At 43.9% G+C, this 25,134-nt stretch overlaps 1 protein-coding gene across 1 annotated transcript; it reads left to right on the forward strand.

Annotated features, from left to right (window-relative positions):
- The first annotated feature begins 11,263 nt into the window (after window positions 1-11,263).
- Window positions 11,264-17,906, forward strand: NRSN1 (neurensin 1). Its single transcript, XM_072330308.1, has 3 exons — window positions 11,264-11,401; window positions 15,463-15,660; window positions 16,360-17,906. The coding sequence occupies exons 2-3, from the start codon at window positions 15,472-15,474 to the stop codon at window positions 16,756-16,758; spliced, it is 588 nt and encodes a 195-aa protein (XP_072186409.1). The 5' UTR covers window positions 11,264-11,401; window positions 15,463-15,471; the 3' UTR covers window positions 16,759-17,906.
- The last annotated feature ends 7,228 nt before the right edge of the window (window positions 17,907-25,134 follow it).

Consider the following 25,134-nt stretch of genomic DNA (forward strand, 5'->3'; position numbering starts at 1 on the left):
TTACTTCATACACACTTCCACAACAGATGCCATTTTGACAGACCATCCCTCTGCTGTCATCTGTCACACAGCATCAAAACTGAACAGAATGTTGGCAGGTTTGTGTCAGGCACATCCAATCTGCAGCCCAGCCCAGCCAATCCTGTAGCCACTTCCTGCCCCTTGCCATTGCAGCAGCACATCTATACACCAGTTTTTCTGGCCTGGTCCTGGGGCACACATCCATTGCTCAGCAACCACCAACCATCAGTGTGTGATTGACACTGTCTAGGCTGAAAACAGGATGCAGGAGGGCACAGTGCAATTCAATAGAACTGCTTGCCATTAACTTTTGACACGCCAACTAAATACAGTCCCTTGAACAGTGAAATATACACATTGCTTTCCATTTTGATAAAATAATTTGAGAACAGGTTTCAAGATTACAAGAAAATTGGTTATTTTTTCTGCATATTTGTAACTTCATTTTCAGTCAACATGAATACATTACCTGCAAATTTTTGAAAGGAACATATTGAGGTACAATCATATATTCAACTCAAAAAATCTGAACTTCACCAAACTCCTGCAAGACTTGTCTTACCAGAGAGAAATACCCCTTGCTTCACCAGAAGGGGGCAACATCAGAAGAGGGGTGGCCAGCAGGGCAAGGAAGGAGATTGCCCCATTCTACACTGCCTTTGTGAGGCCTCATCAGGAGTACTGCAACCAAGTCTGGGACCTCCAACACAGGGAAGAAGTGGAGCTGTCAGAGAGGGTCCAGAGGAGGGCTGTAAGATGATCAGAGGGCTGGAGCACCTCCCCTACAAAGACAGGCTGAGGGAGCTGGACTTGCTCAGCTTGGAAAAGAGAAGGGAGAAGGCTGCAGGGACATCCCATTGCAGCCTTCCAACATTTAAAGGGAACATTCCAACAGGAGGGAAATCAACTTTTTGTAAATGAGTAGATAGTAGCAGGACAAGAAGGAATAATTTTAAACTAATGGAGATTTAGATTAGAAACCAGGGGGAAGTTTTTCACTGAGAGAGGTAAGGTGCTGAAACAGGTTTGCAAGAGAGAGTGTGGATTTCCATTCCTGGTGGTGTTCAAGGACAATTTGAAAGATATCCTGGGCACCCTGATCTGATACTTAATCATAGAATCACCAAGGTTGGAAAAGACCTAAAAGATCATCCAGTCCAACCATTCACCTATTACTAATAGCTCCCACTAAACCACATCCCTCAACACAACATCCAGTCTTTCCTTGAACACCCCCAGGGTTGGTGACTCCACCACCTCTCTGGGCAGTCCATTCCAGTGCCTGACCATCCTTTCTGAGAAGTAATACCTACTAATGTCCAGCCTGAATCTCCCCTGCTATATCTTGAAACCATTCCCTCTGGTCCTATCACTAATGACAGGAGAGAAGAGGCCAACCCCCAGCCCACTACAACCTCCCTTCAGGAAGTTATAGAGAGCAATGAGGTCACCAAACTTGATCTATTGACTAGCAACTGTGACAACTGTGCCTGTGCTGGGGGGAGGGGACATGGAGAGAAGGAAGGAAGGGGGCTAGAATCTTATGGTCTTTGAGGTCTCTTCCAATCCAAGCCCTTCTATGATTTTATGATTCTGTGATTCATGATCAGGCCTAATTCATGCCATCACTTTTTGGCAGCACAAACATTTGTGAAGTACTGTTTCCAAGCATGAAGTACAAAAAGAATAAAATCTCACAAAACCCCAACAAACATCTTGAAAACTCACAGTTGTGACCCACTTCCATCACAATGTCTTGGGGTCCCATCCACATTCTCACAGATGGCCTAGTTGATACCGGTGCTGAACACCCATCCTGCAAGTTTATGATTAGCTAGGAAAGCCTCAACTTTTGGACCACCCTACAGGCTCACATGGGATGTTCATTTCCTAGGAATTATTCTTTTGGCAGCCAAATCTCCTATGATCCCACCTTTCCCATCTGTCATCTCTTCTTCACCAGACAGAAAAAGGAAGGGCAGGGACTGTCCCAGCACAGCAGTTTAGAGAATGCCAAAGGGAGGAGTCCAGAGGAGGGACCTGAGCTGCCTGGGGCTGCAAATAGGTGTCAATTATGTTACAGAGATGGCCATTCCTGTGGTGAAGCAGAAGACTGATTCTGTCAGGAAGGAGGCTGACATTCAGCATGAAGGACTTCCTTCCTCCCCCTCCCCACCCCAAGACTGGACAACAAATGAGTCTAAGAACAAAAAACTAGCAAAATTAACAGTAATTAAAACAAACAAACAAAAAAAACCCTGAATCCACAGTGGTAATCCACAACAATAGAATTAACACTGCTTTATGAGATCTTTGGACTCTGCACTAGTACTCCATACTAGTTTCCAGAGTACAGAAAAGATACTGCCATGTGGGGGTGAGATCCCAGCCCAAGGTCAGGACAGTACCTTCAGTCAGTGTTAATGAAAAATGGCAACATTACCTACAGTTGCTGCTAGGAATGTGGAAGAAAGTAAAGCCTGTTTTAGACATGTGCACTAAGATACCTACCAGGCTAAGGAATAAGGTCACTTAACTGCATTTTTTTTTTTTTCCTATTTTGTATTACAAAGTTTTCCATTACACAGAATTATTCATAGAGCTAATTGTCTGCTATGAGGTATGCATGTGTTATTGGCAAGCTATCTTGCTTAGGATATACAGCAAGTTTCCTCAGCACGACCCAGAGTGCTGGATTTTCCCTAAAGAAACAGTGGGTACAAGACTCCATGACCACTACAAAATAATATTCATAAACAAAGCAACCTGAACAACCATCAGACCAAAAACCAAGAACAACAGGTTGTTTTTCAATCATCGGCATCCACAAGCAGAGGACGACATTCAACGTCTCCTGCAAAATCCATCTAAGCCTTGTTAGGTGAAGAGTTCCAAACCAAAAGATAATATGTTCTAGAAACCAAAGACACACAAGGTTAACCAAGTTTGTCTTGGTATTAATAGATTTCAGTAGAGTTTTCATAATTCAATTCTTAATCTACAAGATTAGGATCATAAAGAAACATGTAAGAACAGAAGCATGCAGGTACGTTATTAAACAGACACATTAGAGGGTAAGCTTCTTTCTGGCCTCTCCATATCAACTCCTTCCTCATCAAGAAGAGAACAGCAAGAATTCAGTTTATACACAAGGGGAATAAGAGTCCAAACAATCTAAAAAAAGAGGAAAATACAGCAACATCAGCTGGAGACAGTAATAAAAATTAAAGATGCTGGCAAGACCCAGTTCTTTCTTCTGGCACATCCACAGGAATTTTTATTCAAAGTTATGAGCATGTGTATATAATAGTATCAGTTTACAATGCAAGCATTACCTCTTGAGAGATACCACTGTCAAGTAAATGAACTCAATGTAAAAGTACATGAAATCATAGATGATTCATACAACTAATGGATGAGCATTCTTCCATCCAGCTCAAACTACATCAGATGGGGACAAAGCTTAATTTTAAAAGAAACGTCACCTCTATTTCACAGTATAGTACTGAAGTGAAGGCTTGAGCAAATATTTATTAACTATAACATACACCAAGGGGAAGGCAGGGCAAAAGAAGAGAAAGATCCACTACCACTATCTCAAATTCATCACTTTGCTGATCTACAACCCTAGTATTGATCTTAACAAGACACAAGTTGAGATTTTCTTCCCCTCACAGTCTAGAAAATGCGTATGAGACAGTATAGGTAATGCCTTAGGGTTGCAACTTGATGTATTTGCTTGAAAGTAACCATGCAGCTGGTTACAAGACCTAAGACTGTTCCTTTACTCCTCCTCACTGTCAGAGGATCAACCGTTTGGAGTTTTTCACTGTTAAAATCTAGCAGTGTTTTCTGAACAAGGTTCACAGATTAGTAGTGAACTAATGACAGGCTAACAGCAGGCACTTAAACAAATGACTAATTACTTCAAATAACAGTGACTACACTGGTTTAGTCAACATCAGTATGTAACTTCTTAAACCATAAGGTCCCTTTACACAGAACTTTGTAGAGCATCTTCCACACAATGCCAATACTATCTGATTAACAGATTACATGGCTGAAGAAGGCATCGACAGTGCTTTTTATTGGAATACAAATTCCACAGAGCAATAGTAAGATTAAAAAAAAAAATTTACTCAACCCTTCCAATGACTGGTGACAGCTTAAGAGGAGCACAGTGCTGCTCCTTTGGCTACTAACCCTAAAATGAGGGAGTGAGGATGGATTCAGGCTCCACTCCTTCTGGTCATTCAGGTACACAGCTTGCACCTGAGTTCCCTGCATTAGCCATGCCTTCTCACCTGGTGCTGAACCATTGGTTCAGGCTGTGACCTGGCAATTGCACTGTACAGATGCCCACAGTGATTGCTTATACACATAGACAATAACAATATTACAGTGCTATGTTTTCTATGTTTGGCCTTATAACAAAATTATTCCTTTTAAAACTCCACTATTATTGATTACGCTGTGTAGTTCCTTCACTCTGCTATGCTGTCAGCATTCAGATTATGTACAAAGGTGAGAGACCAACTACAGAGTAATTACATAATAAACTTACAAGGACTGCATTATAAAAGTCATCCACTGTATCAAAAGCTGAGAGGAAGTAGCATAATGGCTTCTGGAATAGCAATGAGCTGAATAAAATGCTATGACTCCAAGACATTTTGATAGCAGATATTAATGTCACATTCATGACACTTAGCACTCATAGGAGAGGTCAAGTATTTGAATGCTTCCATCCCCATATGGGCACCAAAACACAAAGAACTCAAGAGTATGGCACAAAAAGCATGATACAGAAAGAAACGTCACACATCAATGGACAGCACTGACATACAAGAGTTACCAGAAACACCTTGCTTCACACATTTTATCTCCCAGGCACAAGAGGTAGGAAATCAACAGAGAGAGAGAGGAACTTGTTTGATGTGGCCTAACTCATACAAATACAGAACTATCTGCACATGGAAGTCAAGGCTCAGCACACTTGAAGACTCAGACCCAAGGCAGCTGTTCTAGCTGGAAGATTATAGTGATATTCAACATTAAATGTATCTAACATATCTTCTCCCAAGAAAACCAAGTGTATGGAAAAATTCTGAACTGATTTGATGTTGTTTTCCCTCACCTGCCTTTGACTTTGAATTATACCTCCCTCAAGAAACCAAATTTGACAAATTAACCCAAGCTCCTAGACACTCATCATCACAGGCAGTGCATTTTAAAACAACACAGCCGTCTAGAGGTAGTATTAGCTGAAGCAAATAAAATACTCACTGCTGCATACCTTTGCTACCCAGCACTTACAGAAAACAGCATTTTTTGATTTAAATTAAGCCTTTTTGCCTCTAAACTCTGCATCTCCACAGATCCTTTGGAAACAGCTGGGTTGAAGAGAAAGCAGGTTTCATGAAGAACTGTGGAAATTCAAACATTCCAAAATGAAGCAGTTTCTGAGTAAAACTGAGTCACTGGAATACTTCTAGTTCCTGGTTCCTATCCCTTTGTACTTAACGTCCCCTCACAGGTAAATATTCACTCTATCATGCAAACTCTTATTTTCAAGTCTTCAATCACTCATCTATTTGTATTTTGAGTGGGACAGCCTGGTACCAGAATATTCAAGATCACCAGGAGTAACTAGAATGAAAGAGAACTAACAGTTCCTATCCCATGTATATTCAGGGTAGAAAGTAACACGCAGATTTATGGTGTGGATTTTTAAGAAATCCCTTTCTCTTATTACCGGCTCAGAAAATAGATGAAAACTCAAAAAGATCTAGGATGGCAGAATATGAAAAATCACCACAATTAGTCATTTTTGCTAGATAGAACATTCTCAGGAAAGCACTGAGAAATATAGCAGCATTTGAAAAACAAATGGCTAAGAACAGATTTTTAGACAAAACAAACAGTAACAGAGCAGCTGGCAGTAATTTATTTAGAATAAGAAAAATAATAATAAAAAAAACATTTTCAAATTATCCTCTGCAGCAGACCTTTTATAAGTACACTTTAAAGGGAGCAACAAAATCACGTCACTTGCTTCACTGCAGCAGAGAACACACCTATGGAAACTCCTAGAGGGCTGAAATGGAAGCTTCATACTTGGTGTTAACATAGGCCACCAGAACAGTAGTCTCATATTACTGAAAGAAATAAAGTGGCAGCCATTCTGGGTCCCTATTCAAGTCAGTATGCAGGGTGAACAACAATGATTACCCTCAACAGGACCAGTCAGACTCACTACTGCTTCAAGGGTAGTTGGAGGTGGACGCCAAGTGCATTACAAAAGAAGAAAGGCAGGCAAGAACTTAAAATATTCACAAAGGTGCTTGTACAGTTATACAATTATACAGTTGATAGGTAAACAGAAGTTAAACAGATGCTTTGTATGAAAGACTATTGTGATAGAAAGATAACCTCTGATAAATGGAAAAAAAAATGGAAACCGCTCACCAACACTGAAGGTCTACAGTAAACTCCACAAAGGAGTGATCTCCAGAAAAAGAGATCCTGCCTTAGTGGTAGTCAGCCTTTAAATGATATCCAGGAGAGGTGGATCCAGGCTCCACACCTTCTGGTAGCACAGCTGAATTACCTTCACCTGTGCTCCTGCAGCTGACTCATTGCTTGCCTCAGGTGGTCAATCAGAGGTTGAGGCTGTGATCAACAGTTTCACATACACTGCTCATGTCTCCTGAACTAACCTTGCATGTTGAATTTTCACTGATACAGATCTGTCCTCCAGATTCTGCTGTCATAAAATAGCAGGGGTACAGGACATTGTAAGAAGAGCATCTGCTCTTAATGTCACATGGGAGAAACAACAGAAAGAGATGCAAAGCTATTGCCTTTATCCTCACAGAATCCTTGTGCCTGCAAAAAGATTACCAGAAAAGTATTACAGACCTAAACTGACCCCATCCCTACTACCCCATTTCTCCCCAGAGATTTCTTCTCACCCAGATGTACCATCTAAATGGCAGTAGCAGCTCCTGGCAAATAGCAGCTATTAGCTCCTGCTACTTCTGGCCTCTATTAGCCATTTCTGCACTGGAAACAGCTCTCCTACCTCTCTCTCACTGTCCATCCACAGTGAAGAAGGAATGGATCCCCTTTAGATATCGGAGATGCTCCTTGTGGTTCCACAGGGACAGGTCTCATTAAGACATCCCCAATGTGTTGCTCAGTTTCATTTAAGATGGAGAGAGGTGTCAAGGAATTCTATACGCAGGGAGTCATTTTACATCCAAACACAGAAATAAACTGAGTACAAATACATCCAGGACGTGAAACTGAGGATTTCCCTTAAACACAGGGATGTAACCTCACACAACTCTATGCGATGGGAATATCACCTGTATTCTGGATTTTATTTTTTTTAATTTATTTATTTTTTTTAATAATATCACATCTTTTTGTGCACATAGAAACAAGCAAACAAACAAAACAAAAAACACCATTATTTAAAACTTCCCAAAACAACCAAAGTTTTTCCCAGAAAGTGGGAGCATTACAGAGCCTTGTTCTTCAGGTGTAAATGAGCCAGAAACTAGGTAGAGAACAGGTGAAGGTGCCAACAACGTCACTAGGGCAGAGCCGTTCTGGCCAAGGTTTTCTGCAGCATATGAAACAGAACAGCCTTTGGAAGCTTGCCACAGCTGCTGGACAAATACAGACAAACATCTGCTGCTCAGTGAACATGAGCATCATAACAATTGCAGTATATTGCTACAAGAGAAACATGCTTCCCAGAAGCTGCAATTCCTCCTATTCAGCACAGGCTACCAGAAGTTAACTAAACTGAGTTCACCAAGCTGTGTTATCGTTGCTTCACCTCTCAGCAAGAGAGAAGCCTGTAAACTCTATGGCAACCACCCCCACTGCAGATGCACTCAACAGTACGGGATTTTTTCCTCAGCATGCTCACTATTGCCCATCATAAACCTTTAGCATGGCCAGTGGAAGCTAAGGGAAGTATAAGGCTTAACATAAGTTCCCTCTCCACAAAAGTCAAGTTAATAGAATCCACAGCTTGAAACAGAAAGGCATTACTCTTGCTCTTAATGCCACTGCCAGCTGAAAACTTCAATATAAGTCCACATCTGATGAAAGCTGAAAACTGAGAATAATGTAGATTTGGAAATTCTTTCATACAACGATAGCTCACATCACGAGTCACAGTAAGGCTTACAGATACTGGCATTCTAAAAATACTTTTATAATGACATTACCAATTCCTCAGCTAAATGAACACTTACACTTCTCTGTTCAATGCCTCTCATAACCAAGGTCACTACGCTTCAAGCTCAGTTCCAACATTAGACTGAGCTCACAGCTTTCCTAACATAAACATACAGTTTCCTCCACTTCCTCGTACAAACATATCCTCTCCCCTTTCCCTCCTTCATTTATTAGTCTCAGGTGGTGTCCATCACTAGCACAGCCACCTTCCAGCTCAGCCATGTGTGCCTCATGGCTGGAGACAGTGATGGGAGTGGTGAATCTAGCAGCAGCAGCAGCAGTTGTTTGCCTCTGGTGCTAACTGCAAGCAAATTAGATGGGACAGAACTCAAAGTGCATCAACAGCAAACAGTATTGACCTTTATTGGTACAATGCAGTTGCACCTGTACATCCAAAAAACCACTTTTCCCTCCCACCTGAACCATGCTAAAAGCACCTTCTGAGATTACCAGTGCTTAACCTTAAAGGTTGATAACTCACAGTTCAAGGATCCTTTTCAACATTATTGCAAATATCCCAATTGCTATAATACTTATTTGTCATGGTTTACTGAGTATATTTCTCCTGTGTCAGGAAATGAAATTGTGCTGGGCTAACACGGGCATTTCATACTCCTTATATGTCTTCTATTTGTCAGTATTAATTACTGAGTATAGAATCATGGAATGGCTTGGGTTGAAAAGGACCACAATGATCATCTAGTTGCAACCTGACTGTTGTGTGCAGGGTCACCAACCACCAGACCAGGCTGCCCAGAGCCACATCCAGCCTGGCCCTGAATGCCTCCAGGGATGGGGCATCCACAACCTCCTTGGGCAACCTGTTCCAGTGTGTCACCACTCTCTGTGTGAAAAGCTTCTTCCTAAAAATAACCTAAAATAACCAAAAAAGAACCTAACTTGTGAACAGAGAACAGCTCGAGTACATTAATTACTTTTTCTATAGAAAAGATCTAGTTGATCTGGCATTCAGTCCTACTAGTGATACTACAGGACAAACAAAAGTCTTCTTCTAAGACTGGTGTTTTTCATCCATTTACAGCTTCATTGTATTTCCCTTTCCTCCCCCCCCCCCCCCCCCCCAAAAAAAAAAAAAATAATAATAATAATTCCCAGTTTATTGCTTTGTTAAATGCTTTGGGATAGAGTAAGCTAATACTCACTGAACAGCACACTGCTTTGGGAGTAGGTGTGCTCAGTTCAGGAGTACCACTTTTGGAGTTACTCATCATTTGAAATGAAAAAGACATACCAGCTTCCAAAGAAGACAAAGAAAACTGCCTGAATACGCATTTTTTTCCTTCAAATGTCCTCCCTTATTAGCTCTCTCTAATAGCTGTTTTTAAGATCCTTTGTTTGCAATAGCCCAAATTTATTTAATAAATTTATTCTTTTTAATAATATTGTTATTAATTAAGACACCACTACTTTCACGTTCTTCTTCAAATGCTAAGGTGATTTGTTTGCTTGGGCTAATGTTACACCATTTTGCTTTAAATCACTTCCAGACTTCTTGCATATTTTGGTCTGTACTTCAGTAGAGTATTTTAAATGACTCTTTAGAATTTTTTCTCTATGCTCCCATCATTATTTTCCCAGGGAAAGTGCATATTGCCCTTTTGTGGGACACTTTTTAGCAGCTTCACATCTAAGCATCTTGCCATGCCTTGTAGCTCATCCCTTGCTATCTTCCTTACTTCCACAAACTTGCTTACTGGAAACCCTGTCCTGATGAACAGCCAACCTGTTGATACCACCCTCAGTAAGTTTGCAGATGACACCAAGTTTTCTGAGGGTAGGAAGGCCCTACAAAAGGATCTTGATAGGCTGGATCAATGGGTTGAGGTCAATTCCATGAGCTATAACAAGACCAAGTGCCAGGTCCTGCACTTTGGCCACAACACTGTGCATCCCTACAGGCTTAGGACAGAGTGGGTAGTAAACTGCACAGAGGATCTGTGGATTTTAGCTAACAGCCAGCTGAACAAGTGCCAGTGAGTGCTGAGAAGACCAATGGCATCCTGGCTTGTGTTGGAAATAGTGTGGCCATCTGGACTAGGGAGGTGGTTACTCCCCTGTACTAATACCTGGTGAGGCTGCATCTCAAGCACAGTGTTCAGTTTTGGGCCCTTCAATACAAGAAAGACACTGAGGACCTGGAGCGTGTCTTCTCCCGTGTTACTAGGGATAGGACGAGAGGTAATGGCCTCAAGCTATGCCAGAGGAGGTTCATGCTGGATGTTAGGAAAAATTTCTTCTCAGAAAAGGGGTGAGGTATTGGAACAGGCTGCCAAGGGAGGTGGTGGAGTCACCATCCCTGCAGGTGTTCAAGAAAAAGGTAGATGTGGCACTAAGGGACATGGTTTGGCAGCTATTGTGGTGACAGGTGGATGGTTGCACTAGATGACTGATGTTCTTTCCAGCCTTAATGATACTATAATTCTACCAGCGCAGATGCAGGGCTTTGCTCTCGGCCTCCTGCTGCTTCTTGAAAAAAGATGAGACTTCAGCTGACTCTCCCACTGACTGCTTTTGTCCCTCTTCCAGCTCACGGTTGACTCTTCCTCATCCCAATTCATCCAGCAAGCCAAATACTGCGGAACACGGAGAGCCGGCATTTTTCAGTCACTCCCTCTAAACTTGGCGGTCACTTTACCCTCTGCCCCGTGAGCACAAAGCTGCAGCAGGGCTGACCTTCCTTCTGTGCCTGTCCCGGCCTGCGCGAGTCTTCTAGACACGCTCCCCCGCCCACCAGCACGGCGGGACTCCTCGGCGACTTACAGCACACGACCGCTAAGGTGACCCCCCCAGACGGCTGGCAGGCCCTAAGGATCCCCCCTTGCTGCGGAGCCAGCCACCCCGGCTCCCGGCTCCCACTTGTCTCCCTACACCGCCTCGCCGCGCCGATCCCCTCAGGGGCGGAGGCGGCGGGGCCGGCCGGCCCGGCGGCGGCGGCGGCGGCTCGCAGTGCGCAGGCACGGTGCGAGCGGCGCTCCGGGCCGTGCATAATACGTGGTGTTTGAGGCCGGCGCGGCGCAGAGCGGAGATGGGACCGGGCCGAGAGAGCCGCAGCTAGCGCCGCTGCGGTTGCTCAGCCGGCCGAGGGGAGCGGCGAGAGGGACAGGTAACCCGCACGGCCCCGCGGCCAACTTGGGCTCGGAGCTTCTCTCTGCAGCGCCCGCCGTCTAAGCGGGGTCCGCGCTTCGTCTCCCGGCCGGGACCGCACCGGAGGGGCGCCTCTTCCAGAGCGGGGCCCGCTGGGCGCTGCCTGCCGATCGGGTCCTGCTGGCTGAGGGGGGTGGGGGGGATGTCTGTGGGCGAGCGGGCGGTCCTCCGCCGGGCTCTGCGCGCTGCCGAGTTTTTTCGTCTCGCAGACTGAAAGTAAAAAAGAAACCCTGTTAGTTTAATCCGCGGCTGCCACTCTCCAGCGAGAGAGCACCGCTCCGAGAGCGGTGATGCTGGGGCAGGGCAGGGCGGGCGGGGCTGTGGGGACGGACGGTGCGGCCGATCCAGGCCCGGTCCGGGCGCGGCGGATGGCCCGGGGGCTGCGGCGGGAGGTGCTGGTGTGCGACCTTCATATCGGTCTCGTCCTGTCGCTAAAGCGGAGGATCGAGGGTCGCGATGTGCGTGTACGTCTGGATAAGGCAGAGGTTGTGATTCTGGGAACCCGCCGGAGTAATTGCGAATTGCGTTTGCTATTCGCAGCGGTGTGGCTGTGTGATGTCAAATAGCGGCGGCTCATCCGAGTTCCTGCTTTTCTCTTTAGTTTTTGTTGATGTTGGTTTTTTTTTTGTTTGTTTGTTTTTGCGGGTTTTTTTGAAGCGTTTTCAATAAGAAGTATTGCAAAGTAATTGGAGAAGTTATGGGGCAGATTATCAGTGAGAGTGCTCATCTCTTTATCTCCCTGCTCACCGATCCAGTCGCATCTCTGAGGATCAGTGGAGAATAGTAAAGCACAAAGTAAACAGGACAGCGTTTGCCATGGAAACAAAAGTTGCTAGGGGATGAATTGCTACTACGCAGTGGCGTGCTTTGGAGCTGCCACCATCCGCCCCACGTGTTCCCAGACGTTTCAGGCTTAGATGCAGAAAAAGGTGTGAAGATAAACGGCTTCCTGTGGCCTGGATGCATGTTCTAAGCCTATGCTTGATGTAGGTCCGCCTAGCAGTGATTCTGTCTCCCTAGCAAGTTTCCCAACATCTCAGCATTTAGTTTCTCAGCCTCGGAGGTGAGACATGCAAATAGACACCGACGCTCACGAGGATGTGGCTATTGCAGTATTTATTCATCCAGTGTAAATAGCTGCAGACGCATTTCCTCCATATTTTAGTAAAACTGATTTTTCTCACCATACTCTGTTCCAGTTCCTCTGCCTCGTCAGTACATAGCAAGAACCACAACATGATGTTTGCACAGCAGCTGAGAGAAGAGACCATCTCGCTGCTTCAGTGAGTCATGTAGGGCTGGGAAGCCTTCTTCCCATCTCTCTAAGGGATTAGGTTTTCCAAAAGGTAGGAGATCTCTTATTGTAAGTGGAAGAATCTGAGCACAAAGAAAACAGGAAGTAGAACTACTATTGTGCATTGCTTAGGAAGAATTGATGATGTGGCTCAATCTAGTCCTTTTTAGTATTGTTTCATTTTAAAAGGTCATACTACTTGATGCTATCGCAGGTCTTTCAACCAAAAGATCATCCTTTTGTTTTTCTTTGTATTCAGTCTTCCAAGCTCCTGTTTATCATTTTGCACATTATACCTCTGACCAAAACCACCGATTAGCATTTTAGATTGATAAAGAAGCCATCAAGCCATTAGAAACACCAAACCTTCCTGTATGTTTCTTGACAAATAAACATACAGACGGTGCTGTAAGTCCAGGAGAAATATATTTGCCCAGATTTCTGTCACATTACACTGTATTTTCTTGAATTAATGGTAACAAACTATGGTTGCTGGTTCTACCTTCCTTCCAGACTTTGAGAGGGGGAAAAAGGCTCTACAATTGTCTGCTGATGGTGGCTGGAACAAAACAGGAGAGCTCTGGCATATGCCTTATCTGGCCATACTGGGTCTGGTCCTTCCCTGCCCTGATGTTACCAAATCAGCTGGACCTAGGAACAGTGCCTTCTCTCCTGTTATTGTGTGATGTCTCCTGCCATACTGGAGTACTCTACATATAGATGATCTTGCCTCAGTTCTCCCTTAAGATGATGTTGTTCTGTTTTTGGTTTGGATTTGCTTCTTTGAGAAACATATTTCTGTACTGGATAGGCAGAGCTCTCTTAGTGCTCATTCTGTAGATGGCAGCTAGCTTGCTATTGAAGACATAGTAGCATTAAAAAAAAAAAAAAAAGAGGACTTTCTTTTTCCCTTTCTTTTTGGTCAGGAAACAAACAGCAGGAGAGACTCCCAAGGGACATCGAAAGGCCCCTTTGGCAAAAGAACAAGCAGCCTTGAAAAACAGAATAATTGCTAGAGTTTCCCTGTAAGGGTTCAGGTTATGTTCTTGCGGTGTCATGGCCTCAGCAGTGGTTGGGCAGCCTGTCTGCCAGCTGTCTGGGTAGCTTTGTGCATGTGGTAGCCTGGATGCAAAGCCAACAGCTGATGCCATGCAGGCAAGACCTTCCTGCGGTCCCAAGGTTTCCATGTACCTTGCCTGGCAAGAACAGTGCCCTGTGTGTTCTCCGGAGGGCAGTAGCACTGCATTGTTAGCAGGGAGCAAGCCAGCCCTCAGGCTCAAAGGCATGGGGCCTCCTGTTTCTGAGGTCTCGCTTCTGTGAGAGCTTTGAAACCTTGCCATGAGTCATAAAGGAGAAGCTTGCCTTCATAAGACTTTGAGATCATGAAATCCCAAGCTAAATTCATATTAAACGTACAAAGTAAATGATAGCTGAGATTACTGCTAGCAGTGAAGAGAAAACAGCAAAGCCCTCTGTTACTTGACCAAGAATGCAGCCAAATTTCATATGTCTAGGAGATCATGGTCATGCCAGCCCTGGTTTCAGAACCAAGAGCTTCAAGTGGCAGCCATTCCCCACTGGCACATGGTGGCTCCTACTTAAATTGAATGCAAAAGTACATATATATATATATATATATATATTTCTCACATAGTCAAGCATCTCATACTCTGCAAGGTCAACCATTCCTGAAATGCAAAGGGACTGGAGCCTGCAAAATTGGAAGGTCCTGGTTGCAATGACCACATGAATCCTTCCTTCCAAGTGAAATTGCAGTGGCATTTGGATGGACCAGTTGCAATGGTGCGAAGCTGGTAAATTGAGCTGTGATGCTCAGATTCAGGTATTCATTAACAGTTCCCTTTGGGTTAGGATTCTTTGAACTCTTTAAAGAGAATCAAGTCCACTTAAATAACACTGACCTGCTGCTCGAGTTTTTTTTAAACCTGCTGGTATTACTTTAATGAATTCAGTAGCATCACACTTGTGCAAGTTCAGATCTGGGACTTGCATAAGTAAACGCAAATTTTCTGTGTTATGATAACTTCAGTGAAGTGGAAAGAGTAGGGAACATTGTCTGCTATGAAAACAGCTAATAAAATTCATTTTTTTATTAAAAGTCAGCATGAGCCTGGGCACTGAATTCTCTAAGGGAGCATCAATTTGCCACAAATAAGAGTATTTGCATTTCACCCTTTGGTGAGCAGATCAGTGGTATCCTGGCATTCCATCTTATTTTTAACCATTTATATTGAAGTGCAGTTGGAATCTGGCTAGGACTTATTTTTGCCAGTGTTTCTCACAGCTGTGAATGTTATCTCAGTGCTTAGTCCTACATTTCAGAAGCTCGGGCAAAGACATTAAAAAGCTCACTCAGCAGCTAGAAAATCTGTGAGGTTGCAAACTCCACTTAACTGATAGAGCTGGAGTCTTCCTGAAAGGCAGTATGAGCCCTTGAAAGATGCTGTCTGCCTAGAAGTTTCTGTTTGTTCAGTCTCCAGAGAAACCATCACTAAGTGTGAAGGATTGGGACCAGGCATTCTGCGTATCGGAGGGATGTTTCTGCTGAAACCTTCAGGCTTCGATTTGCTCAGGTTTGCTTGAGCTGAGTCACTGCTCATTACCAAGGCTGTTTTCTTCATGTCACCTGGAACATACGTAGCCAGCTTTCCTCTCCTTACCATGTCAATCATTAGATCCACTTTGCATGAAATCTCTCATTGCAGGCAGGAAGGATGAGCTCCTATGCTGACATCTGCGGGTCCAAGCATGTGCAGGGCAACACCGAGGGAGGTTACCAACGCTATGGAGTTCGGTCCTACCTGCATCAGTTTTATGAGGACTGCACAGCTTCAATTTGGGAGTACGAGGATGATTTTCAGATCCAGAGATCGCCTAGCAGGTGGAGCTCTGCATTCTGGAAGGTACTGCCCATTGCTGGTTACTGGGGAGAGAAACCCTGATGGTTTGATGTTTGCATGTAACTAATGATTTTAGATATTCATCCAGAAAACGCTCATTGCTCAGTTTTCACTGTGATGACTGAATAACAGTCTGTCTTAGCACAGGACTTGTTCGTCTGTACCAAGATACACGAGCTTCCAAGGGACATCGGGAGTTCTTGGATCCTCTGGTTTCTCTGTCACGAGGAGCTCTGTCACTGAAACATATGAGTCTTATTATGGGCAGGGTTTCCCAAATTCAATAGTGTAATACTCCCATCAGGTCATTACAAATGGTCATGGTAGGTTAACAGCATAACCCAGAGTCTGTGACCAAGCATCAAAATAAAAAAGAAAGACAACAGGAACCCAAGCAACTGTAAGCCCTCCATGAAGATCAGGTGAGAGAATCTGAGAGTGCCAGAGGTTTGGAAGGGATCTGTGGGGATTACCTAATGCAGCCCTTCTGCTCTGATGGTAGGGCCATCCTATATCAATCAGACTTTGCACTTACTGTTGAATTGTGCTGGAAAAACTATACAGCTACAGCTGACAAGTTATGTTGGCTTAAGAACAAGGAACTGTACCTGCAAGACATTTAGAATCTAAAGGCTCTCTAGAACCACTTAGTAAATTAAACCCTAAAAGATCATATTCACTGTTACATTTTCTGTTTTCCAGGTCGGACTCGTCTCTGGGACGGCTTTCATGCTGATTGGTTTGATGGTTCTTGTAGTGGGTTTTCTTGTGCCACCGAAAATCGAAGCTCTCGGGAAAGATGATTTTGTTGTAGTAGATACACGTGCCATTCAGTTTAATGGGTCTCTTGATATATGCAAGCTGTCAGGAGCAATCTTGTTTTGCATTGGAGGAACCGCCATGGCAGCGTGTCTGCTGATGGCTGCTTTTGCTAAAAGTTACTCCAAAGAAGAAAAGTACCTCCAGCAAAGATTTAAGGAGAGGATAGCAGATATAAAAGCCCATGCAAACCCAGTCACAAAAGCGCCAGCACCAGGAGAATCAAAGATACCTGTCACTTTGTCCAAAGTTCAAAACGTCCAACCTTTATCTCAAACCTGACCCTTTGGTTTGTTTCTCACTTGCAGATCACTTCACTGGAAAATATCAGCTGTTGTTGGCATATGTGCTAGTCAATTACAATATCAAATGCTCTGCTATACAAATGCACAGCTGATTGGGAAGCTGTTCCAGTATAAATTTAGGATTGGAAAAAGCGAAATTATGTGATTAGACCCGTAACCAATGTATTCAGTGTATCCAAACATTTTAATCCCTGTTGAAACAGTAAAACCTTGCAACAGTGATTGGGTATTTTGCTTACCAGATTGCATCCCTTAAAAAATAGAAGGTGCGTTTATGACAGCTATGCCAGGAATACCCTCCATCCCGCTCCTTAACATTGGGATGAGTTGGTGTTCTATTTTGTTTTCTCTTTGTCTTTGAAGTACTTTTACTGCCTAGTTCTGCTATCCAGAAAGCCAAGATTCTGCCCTTGTAATTTGCACTTGTCATCCTGTCACATGCTACTGTCTGTATTGAAGTAATAATGCACAGGTAAAACATACATGGCATCGGAGTGCCCTTAGTTGGATACTGACACACTTCCCAGTAATGTTACTTTCTGGGAAAGGCAAATGATACTTGATCCAGAGTTACAACTAGTGTGCGAGCACTGCCACTTTTCTCTTAGTCATCGCCCTATTAAGAAAAATACAGGATAAAGATGAGGAGTTTGTATGGGAGAAGGAGCGTCGTACTTGTGTTCCTTTGGATTGGTATTGTTTGTTTCATTACATTGTATTGTTTGAAGCTCCTACAGATTTTCAGTTGTGGCCAGACATGGATTACTAGGTGTGGTTTGACGTGTCCAGGCCCCGTTTTCTGTCAGGACATTAATGCCAGGTCAGATGACCTTAACATACCTAAAGACACTTTAAAATGCTGTTTATATTTTTATAGATTATAGAAGAAGTTATGCTTATCAGATACGTTTGTGTAACTGCTTATCTGAAGACTTTGTTCTTTCCCTAGAGTTCCTTCATTATTTTCTCACCCAGGGCAATTATGTCAATGTCTTGATCTATGGATTTAAATTCAACTGTATAAAGAAAGATGTGACCTTTGTACTCTCTGACGATATGTGCCACCTTATAGTTCTGTCTATTTTTTTGAATGGATTGAATAAAATTAGGCCTGAGCCGATCACAGATCTTGTGAAGAGTCTCTTTCTGGCTAAACAAGTTGCTCTGGTTCAGTTAGAAAGGAGAAGCTGGCATTTGCAGCTCAACGGTCTGATAATACAGTCTGTGTTTTCAGAGTTAGGAGGGCATGAGGAATCAAAAAGCTCCTGCACAGTAACAAGTATGTTGTAATAGCTTTGCTCCTTTCCTTGATAAAACGCTTTGAGGTCTGTGCCTCAGTTCAGACTTCCACATTATAAATACATCGGAATATATTTGGAAGTCTCAGCTGAGTCTGCAACAATTGCTGTGGCTGACAACAGCATCAGAAGTCAAGTTTTTTTTCTGAAAGAAATGAGAACTGCCTATCTAAGCAATGCAGGTGCAGCATCCAAATGGTAGCACTGAAATGTCCAGTTAAGAGCTTGTTACAAGCACATAATTACATAGAATGCAATGGAGCATGTGTTGGGATGCTTCTTACAATTCGGTGGCAGCTATATATGAGACATGCAAAAGCAATGCTTAAGAAATAAGGTTGTAATCTCAGGGGAGAAGCAGATAAAGAATAGCGTGGAAGTGGAAAAGGTGAAGAGAGCAATAAGAAGTGGAGCTGCGTATTGGTTAAATAAGAAGGCCAGCGAGATCTTGATAGAGAGGGATGAGGAGGGGTGTTGATTGCTCACAAGGTCAGGACCATGGAGAAGACTGGAAGTTGCTGCCGCTCATTAGTTCTTCCAGGTAGAGTGCTTATCACTTTCTTTCCCAGCTGAGAGGAATTTTGTTTACTACTATGTGCTTTCATTGCTGTCAGGTTATCAGTATGTGGGCAGCAGAGAGTCAAGCTGTCCTGACCTTTTCAGCGCAATTTTTAGTTTAAGATTCGTTCATGGAGGAGATGTGACATTTTAACTTCTACAGTGAAGTTCACTGAAGGGAGCTGAGAATGACGCCTCCTGCAGATGTTAATGGGTCCTATCTCTGCACCTGCATTTTGTTAATGCAATAGTGAAAGTTCGACTGAAAATCCATCTGGAAAAGAAACAAACATGACAGGTTTGGCTTATTTACCCAAAGTATAGGAGTACAGTTCTCCATATGCACCCCATACATAGGTGCATGTATGCTAAATTCTATCCAGAGGACAAGTGACCTGACAGCAAACAGAGCTGCAACAAGCATTCGGTTACACTGTGCATCATTCCTGCAGAACTGAACGTGCTTTGACAGTATGAGAAAGGATGAGTCATGCATGGCATTACCCTGCCTCGGGAGAAAGAAAAACCCTCAAGGATTGTACTAATGCTTGTTGGGATAGGAAAAGGCATTGGAGATTTAGCAGCTGTGGCAAAGCTGGTAACACTGTCACGGAGAACATTGCCACATGTATTTCATCTTGTTAAACCCTTGTTTCAGTTATTTAGAGATTTTCCAGCATTGAGAATTTATAAGGCTGAGTCGTTCTGGAACAGAGGCTCTGTGCCACACAGGGCTTTTCTGGACATACTGAGCATCAGGTTATTCTGTTATTGTTAACAAGTCGCGGACCAGAAAGTATAAGACTCATTAGAAACATTTTTGGGATTTGATTCCCTGTAATAATGTGACACCCTCAGCCTTTGGCACAGGAACTGAAGCATCAGATGAGATGTGCTTTTTGCTGCTCCCATGGAAAATACCAGTGATGCAGCCTTCAGCTGAGAGCAGTGAGGGACAGCCCAGCTCCCTGGAACCTTCCAGTGAGGCTGAGGACAGCCTGTCCTTCATATATCTTTTTCCTACCATTTATCTTTTCCCTTTTCCCATCCCCCCAAAATCACAGAGCATGCATGCTGGGGCTGTCTGGGACTTCATGTACAGACAGTGGTTGCCATCACCTTTCCAAAGAATACATTAATGTATTAGTGCAAATAAAATACAGCTTGGACATCAGAGACGTTTTTACCCACTTTTGACCTCCCTGCTCAACAACCTTGTTGGTTTACTCACATCCACCGTATTTCTTCCACTTTCAGCCTTATATATCTTTAAATTTTGGTGAATCCCCATTTCTCCCAACAATGTTTTCTCTGCGATTTTAGCAAAAGAAATAACATTTTTCAGTTTGACTGATAATCAGTGAATTAACTTTGATTAATGCATGCTCTCCTGCTGGTTAGGTCTGCATTCTCTATCATACTGTGCAGGTAAAGCTTCTCATCTGTTTGCTCCTCCTCCCTCCAGGCTGTCTTGACCCTTCTGTTTTCAATTTGCCCAGTGAGTCACAGCCTAAGGCAGAGAAGCTGAAGCATCCTCAACTCCTGAGCTGCCTGATAAGCACATTTAGTTCCCAGTCTCTGCTGCGGCCTCAGCCTGCCATTTCCAGGTATGAGCTTTCTAATCACGCACAAGTACAAGCAAACACCTCTTAATGAAAGCAGCAGAATGGGGAGGCTGCAGCACCTTGACCAGCAGCCAGAGGAGAGAGGCTTGGCAGGCAGAGAGCAGCACAAAGCCTGCATGCTGGGGAGCCTGGTGATCAGCTCCGAAGGCTGTGAAAGCCTGTGCTGAGAGTGAAGACAGCCAGAAACAAAGCTGGAGGTGCTTTGCCAGTAGCCTTCTATCAAAAGGCTAAAATAAAAGCATTAGCACATCCACTCACTCATTCCAACCCATCACCCTGCCATTATACAGCAGGCTGCTCTCTAAGCTCTCCTGGGCTAGCAGTACAGCATGATGCTCTATGCAGAAGCAACATCTGGGTTTTGCCAAGTCATCCTCAGAGCTCAGTGTGTCCCTGAGGAGCATCATCACAAATGTGGAGACCCCTGTAGGATCTTATTTCCTGTACTTGCAGTTTGTGTTCCTTGTGTGACCTTCTGATGTCCTGGCAAACCATCCACTCACACCCTTAATTTCCTCTACTCTTATCAGGACGCCAGGCAGACCACACTGTGCATGCTTCCTGTATTAGTTCACTTGATGTACATTAAGCAGGGCAAAGCTCAGCTTTGCTGTTAGATAATTTACAGAGGGACTGTTATGAAAATAAAGTCTGCATATTAACAATAAGTCAGGCATTTCTTATGGCCACGCAAACAGAAGGGACAGCATGTAAGGAACCGGCTTTATTGTTTTGTCTAATCATTTGCAGCTGGTTTTTGAAGGTCCACTTTTTCCATCATTTACCACGTATGGGTTTCAGCAAATAAAGATGGAGGATCATTTTCAAATGCATCTAATAAGCCAGTCAATTTAATGATACACCAGATACGCTGCTCCGATAATGCCTTCAAGCTGTTGCCTAGCTGAAAGCAGCCTCCAGCCTGAGGCCACACAGATGAGCCAGCTGAGTCCTTTCTGGAGGTCATTATTTCCCCGCCTCTGCTCTTCTACCAGCTGCAGCACTTGCTGCCCTTTCTCTCCCTGCCTCACCTAGCAACCTTGTGCCCTGACATTTCTCTCCTAAGCAACACATGTTTGCTGATATCTTGCTCAAACTTAGTCAGTTCTCACATGACCCCTCACAAAGTAATTTCTTTTCAAACTGGAGCAAAAATGCTCTGAGACAAAATCCTTCTGCTGAGCACAACTCTGATGTCTCCAATAAGTGTAGGTGGTCAGAGTGCCCTTGTACCAACCAGATAGGCTGGTGGGCGTTCTGCCCTACGTTCTCTGTAAGAGCATAAACAAGTTGGCTCACCTGCTCCTGACCCTGCACAGCAAGCCAAAGCAAGTCAACACAAAGCAGAGCAGAGGAGGTCGCTGTGACCCAGCAGAAGCTTCTTTCAGCTCTGTCCTGCAGCTGAGCTCTGAGGGCAGGTGAGTCTCCAGAAATATTCCAAAACTGCTTTAAGATCTGCATGCTTACCCTGAAAGCCAAGATCTCCAGTTTCCCCTCAGTAAGACATAACATTCTCTTAGGCTACTTGTGACACGGTCTTGGTCCTTTGCTTTGAACACCCATTAATGGGAGATGATTGCAGCTCACCCCCTCAAAAATCACAAAATGAACCACGGCCAGTTCATGCAGACTTCCAGGCAATCACATAACTGTTGAAAGGGATGGGTTATTTGGTCTAGTTATGTCTCACCTTTAAACATGTCTATGTAAGCTGCAGTTAGATCTCTGTCCTGACAAGGTCCGTTCTCCAGATGTCCTGCCACAGCCCAGCTGCAGACCCTCCATCAGTAGGGACTGCCTACTGAGGGGCACCCACTGCTGCACTCTGAACCCAATCATCTTTTCTCCAGACACAAAGCATAGAAGTGCAGCCTTGGTATACCCACAGAAATCTATATACAAATCCATGAAACAACAGTGCAGGCTTCTGTTGGAAGGTAGCTCCAGAGTTGGGAGCCAGATCTCTCTCCACTGATGCATCATGGCACCATGTTGAGGGCTTCGCTCCGAGGGACACCTGTGTGCTGCCATGTATGTCCATAGGGTTTTTCCTGCGAGCAGCCCAGCATGCAGACCTACACACATAGCACAAGCACTGTTCAGAGCCCTCACTCCCAGAACACCCAGCTGTGCATCAATGGATCTTTGTTTCGAGAAGACGCCTTGGTATATCCAGATGCTCTCTGTAAGGGCATTGTCACATTGTCACCTACTTGTGTCATACCTGTGCTTAGGCACTGCAAGGCCTTCAGGTCTTAACAGAATACAGAAGCCACAGATGTTAAAGAAAATAATCTGCATCCCGCATAGCAGTATAGCATAGGTTGATGCTTGCATGCATGGAGAGCAGTAAAGGGGTTAGAGAGGCTAAGTGGGACACATGCCAGGAAAATGAATAAGTACAGTACCAATATATATGTGTTTCTAAAGTACGTGTTTCCTTATGGCATGAATGTTATGTGGATCTTTTTTTAATGTGGGAGTGATATTCACACTTCATATGCTGCTGGAAGTAACAGGCTTTCAGTGACAGAAGCACCCAAGAGATTTAGCTACCCTACCTTCCTTTTTCTGTGATGTCATTTACAACCATGTGGTTCTTTAAGAAATGAACCCTTGAATCACTTTGAGCTAGTCTCTGTGTTGCATGAAAAGAGAATTAGTCTTCGTTCATTTCTCTTTCTTAATAGATATAGGGTACTTGTATCCAGTAGACACAAATCCCAGCCCTTGAATTACCAAGACAATTCCTATTTGGTGCTAGCTGAGGGAATATTAAGACACCAGTAAGGAAAGGCACAAAGGTTTTTCCTAGGATGTTCACTTTTCACTGACAATCTCTAACCAAGAAATGATGTAGAGCATAAGTACTGTTTTTGGAAAGATCATTCCTCACAACCAAATGGAAGAAACAAATTCAGCAGAGAAACAGAGGAATGATATGCTGTAGGAAAGCACAGTCCATGGCAGAAGAGAAAACAGGGATAGCTTAGATCAAGGGTATAGCTTGGGTATCTGGAGCACAGAGTGACTTCTCATCTCTAACACCATTTACTCACTGAGACAGGAAGTATAAATCAGCATCCTACTCAAATCAAGCAGCCCTTCCCAACTGAGAGTGGTAGAAAAACCTGCGTATCAATGGATGCTGAGGCCTGAATATGGATTTTTTCCCTCAAGAACAGAAGAATCAACTCGCTGGTGTGAAAGCAAAGGCAAAGGAATGGGCCTCTATCATGTGGAGAAACTATTTCACTCCTAAAAGAGAAACAGAAATATATTTGGTGATGAAACAGAGACATTCAATAGAGCTTGGCAAATCAAGACAGTGAATTAACAAGAGTCAAGTTGGCAAGGTACACTTGATTACTTACTGCATAGAGAGCAGGGTTAAACATATTCAGTCAGGGACCCTCTCATTGAATCACGAGATTCAGAGTGGATTTCCCTTGTTTTCTAAACTCCTTGAATCACAGAGGTGAGGATCTCAGGTGTTACTGGAACCTACTGAATCTACTCCTAATCCCAGGGTTTGTCAAAAGTTTAAGTCTAAACACACAATCAAAAATAGAATCTTAGCATAGCTGACAAAACTTAAGAAAATCAATAATCACTTACCAAGGATCTGTATCAGCTAGACATCTTAATATCAAGGTGTGAGTGATCTCTGTAATCTCAGTGGAGTCCTGGCTAGAGGGGAGATCCTGTTGTGCAGCCTGCTGCCATCCAGAAGAGCTCAGGAGGCTGCTGAGCTGCTCACTGTTTATGAAGTAAGATGGTTGACTCATTAGTTGTAGTTCTGGCACATGCTTAATTGGCCTTCAGCTTTTGAACCAGGCTTCTGACATCAGTTCCCTGAGCACTGAGTTTGAGGCAGTACGTGGTCATCTGTTTTGGTGTTATCTGTCCTGGACATTTCATTGCCTGCCTTATCAAGGACTTGGGTGCAATGGCCAGGCCAAAGGATGAAGCTTTGGGGAACACACCATCACCACCTCATCATCTGAGTGTCCCATCACTCAGATGAGTGACAATTGTGCCCCTCTGACATGTCTTACCTGGGACAGAAAGAAGAAAAATGGCTGCCACTGTTCCACAAAACATATAAATACAGCAGGCCAAAGCCTGCAGGGTAAAGCTGATCCATTGGAGCCACACCTGCCCCCTTTCCCAGGCATTAGCAAAAGCATCGATTTGGTCTGTATCATCCCTATTAATTTTGCATCAATATGCATGCAGCCTTCCCAGGATGCTCCATGCACATATTGCCACTGAAGCAGTAACACTGGAACATTCAGGTGTGGGGTATAAGGCCCATCCTCTGTATCTGGCACCTTCCCATTTACCTGAGCTGCAACAACACAAGTATCCAGCAGTCAGACTCTACCCTTTTTCTACAACCCTTAGTAGGCCTCATGTACCTTATGTTCCTTTACAAAGAGACTGAAGTTGTTAAAAAAACAAAAAGGCATCTGACTTTGAGGCAAAGGGAGCTACCTGAAGTTATTTACAGCAGACTGCCTTTTGCAGGTGCCAGCTAAAGTTTTGCTTGCCCATGAAGTCAGGTGCTTGAAATTATGTCAGGAAAGAGGAACCATAAGGTGGATCCAAAGCAGGCCTTGTCTTTCCACATCACCTAATTTCAGGCTAATTCTTAAACTGCCTCTACAGCCAGTCAGTCCATTAAAGGCAACCCAGCTAGGATCTCAGATACTCTGCATCACCCTCTAGAGGGCAATTATTCTCCAGTCATAAACTGAGCAGCCTGGAGAAAGGGAGCCTATAGCCATCAAGGTTGAGTGTGCTGAGACAAGTGCTTGGATTACCTGGCTGGTGCTCTTTGCACACCTGGAAGCCTGGAACAATGTGGGA

This window comes from Excalfactoria chinensis, chromosome 2, assembly GCF_039878825.1.
Source record: "Excalfactoria chinensis isolate bCotChi1 chromosome 2, bCotChi1.hap2, whole genome shotgun sequence".
Lineage (NCBI taxonomy): Eukaryota > Metazoa > Chordata > Aves > Galliformes > Phasianidae > Excalfactoria > Excalfactoria chinensis.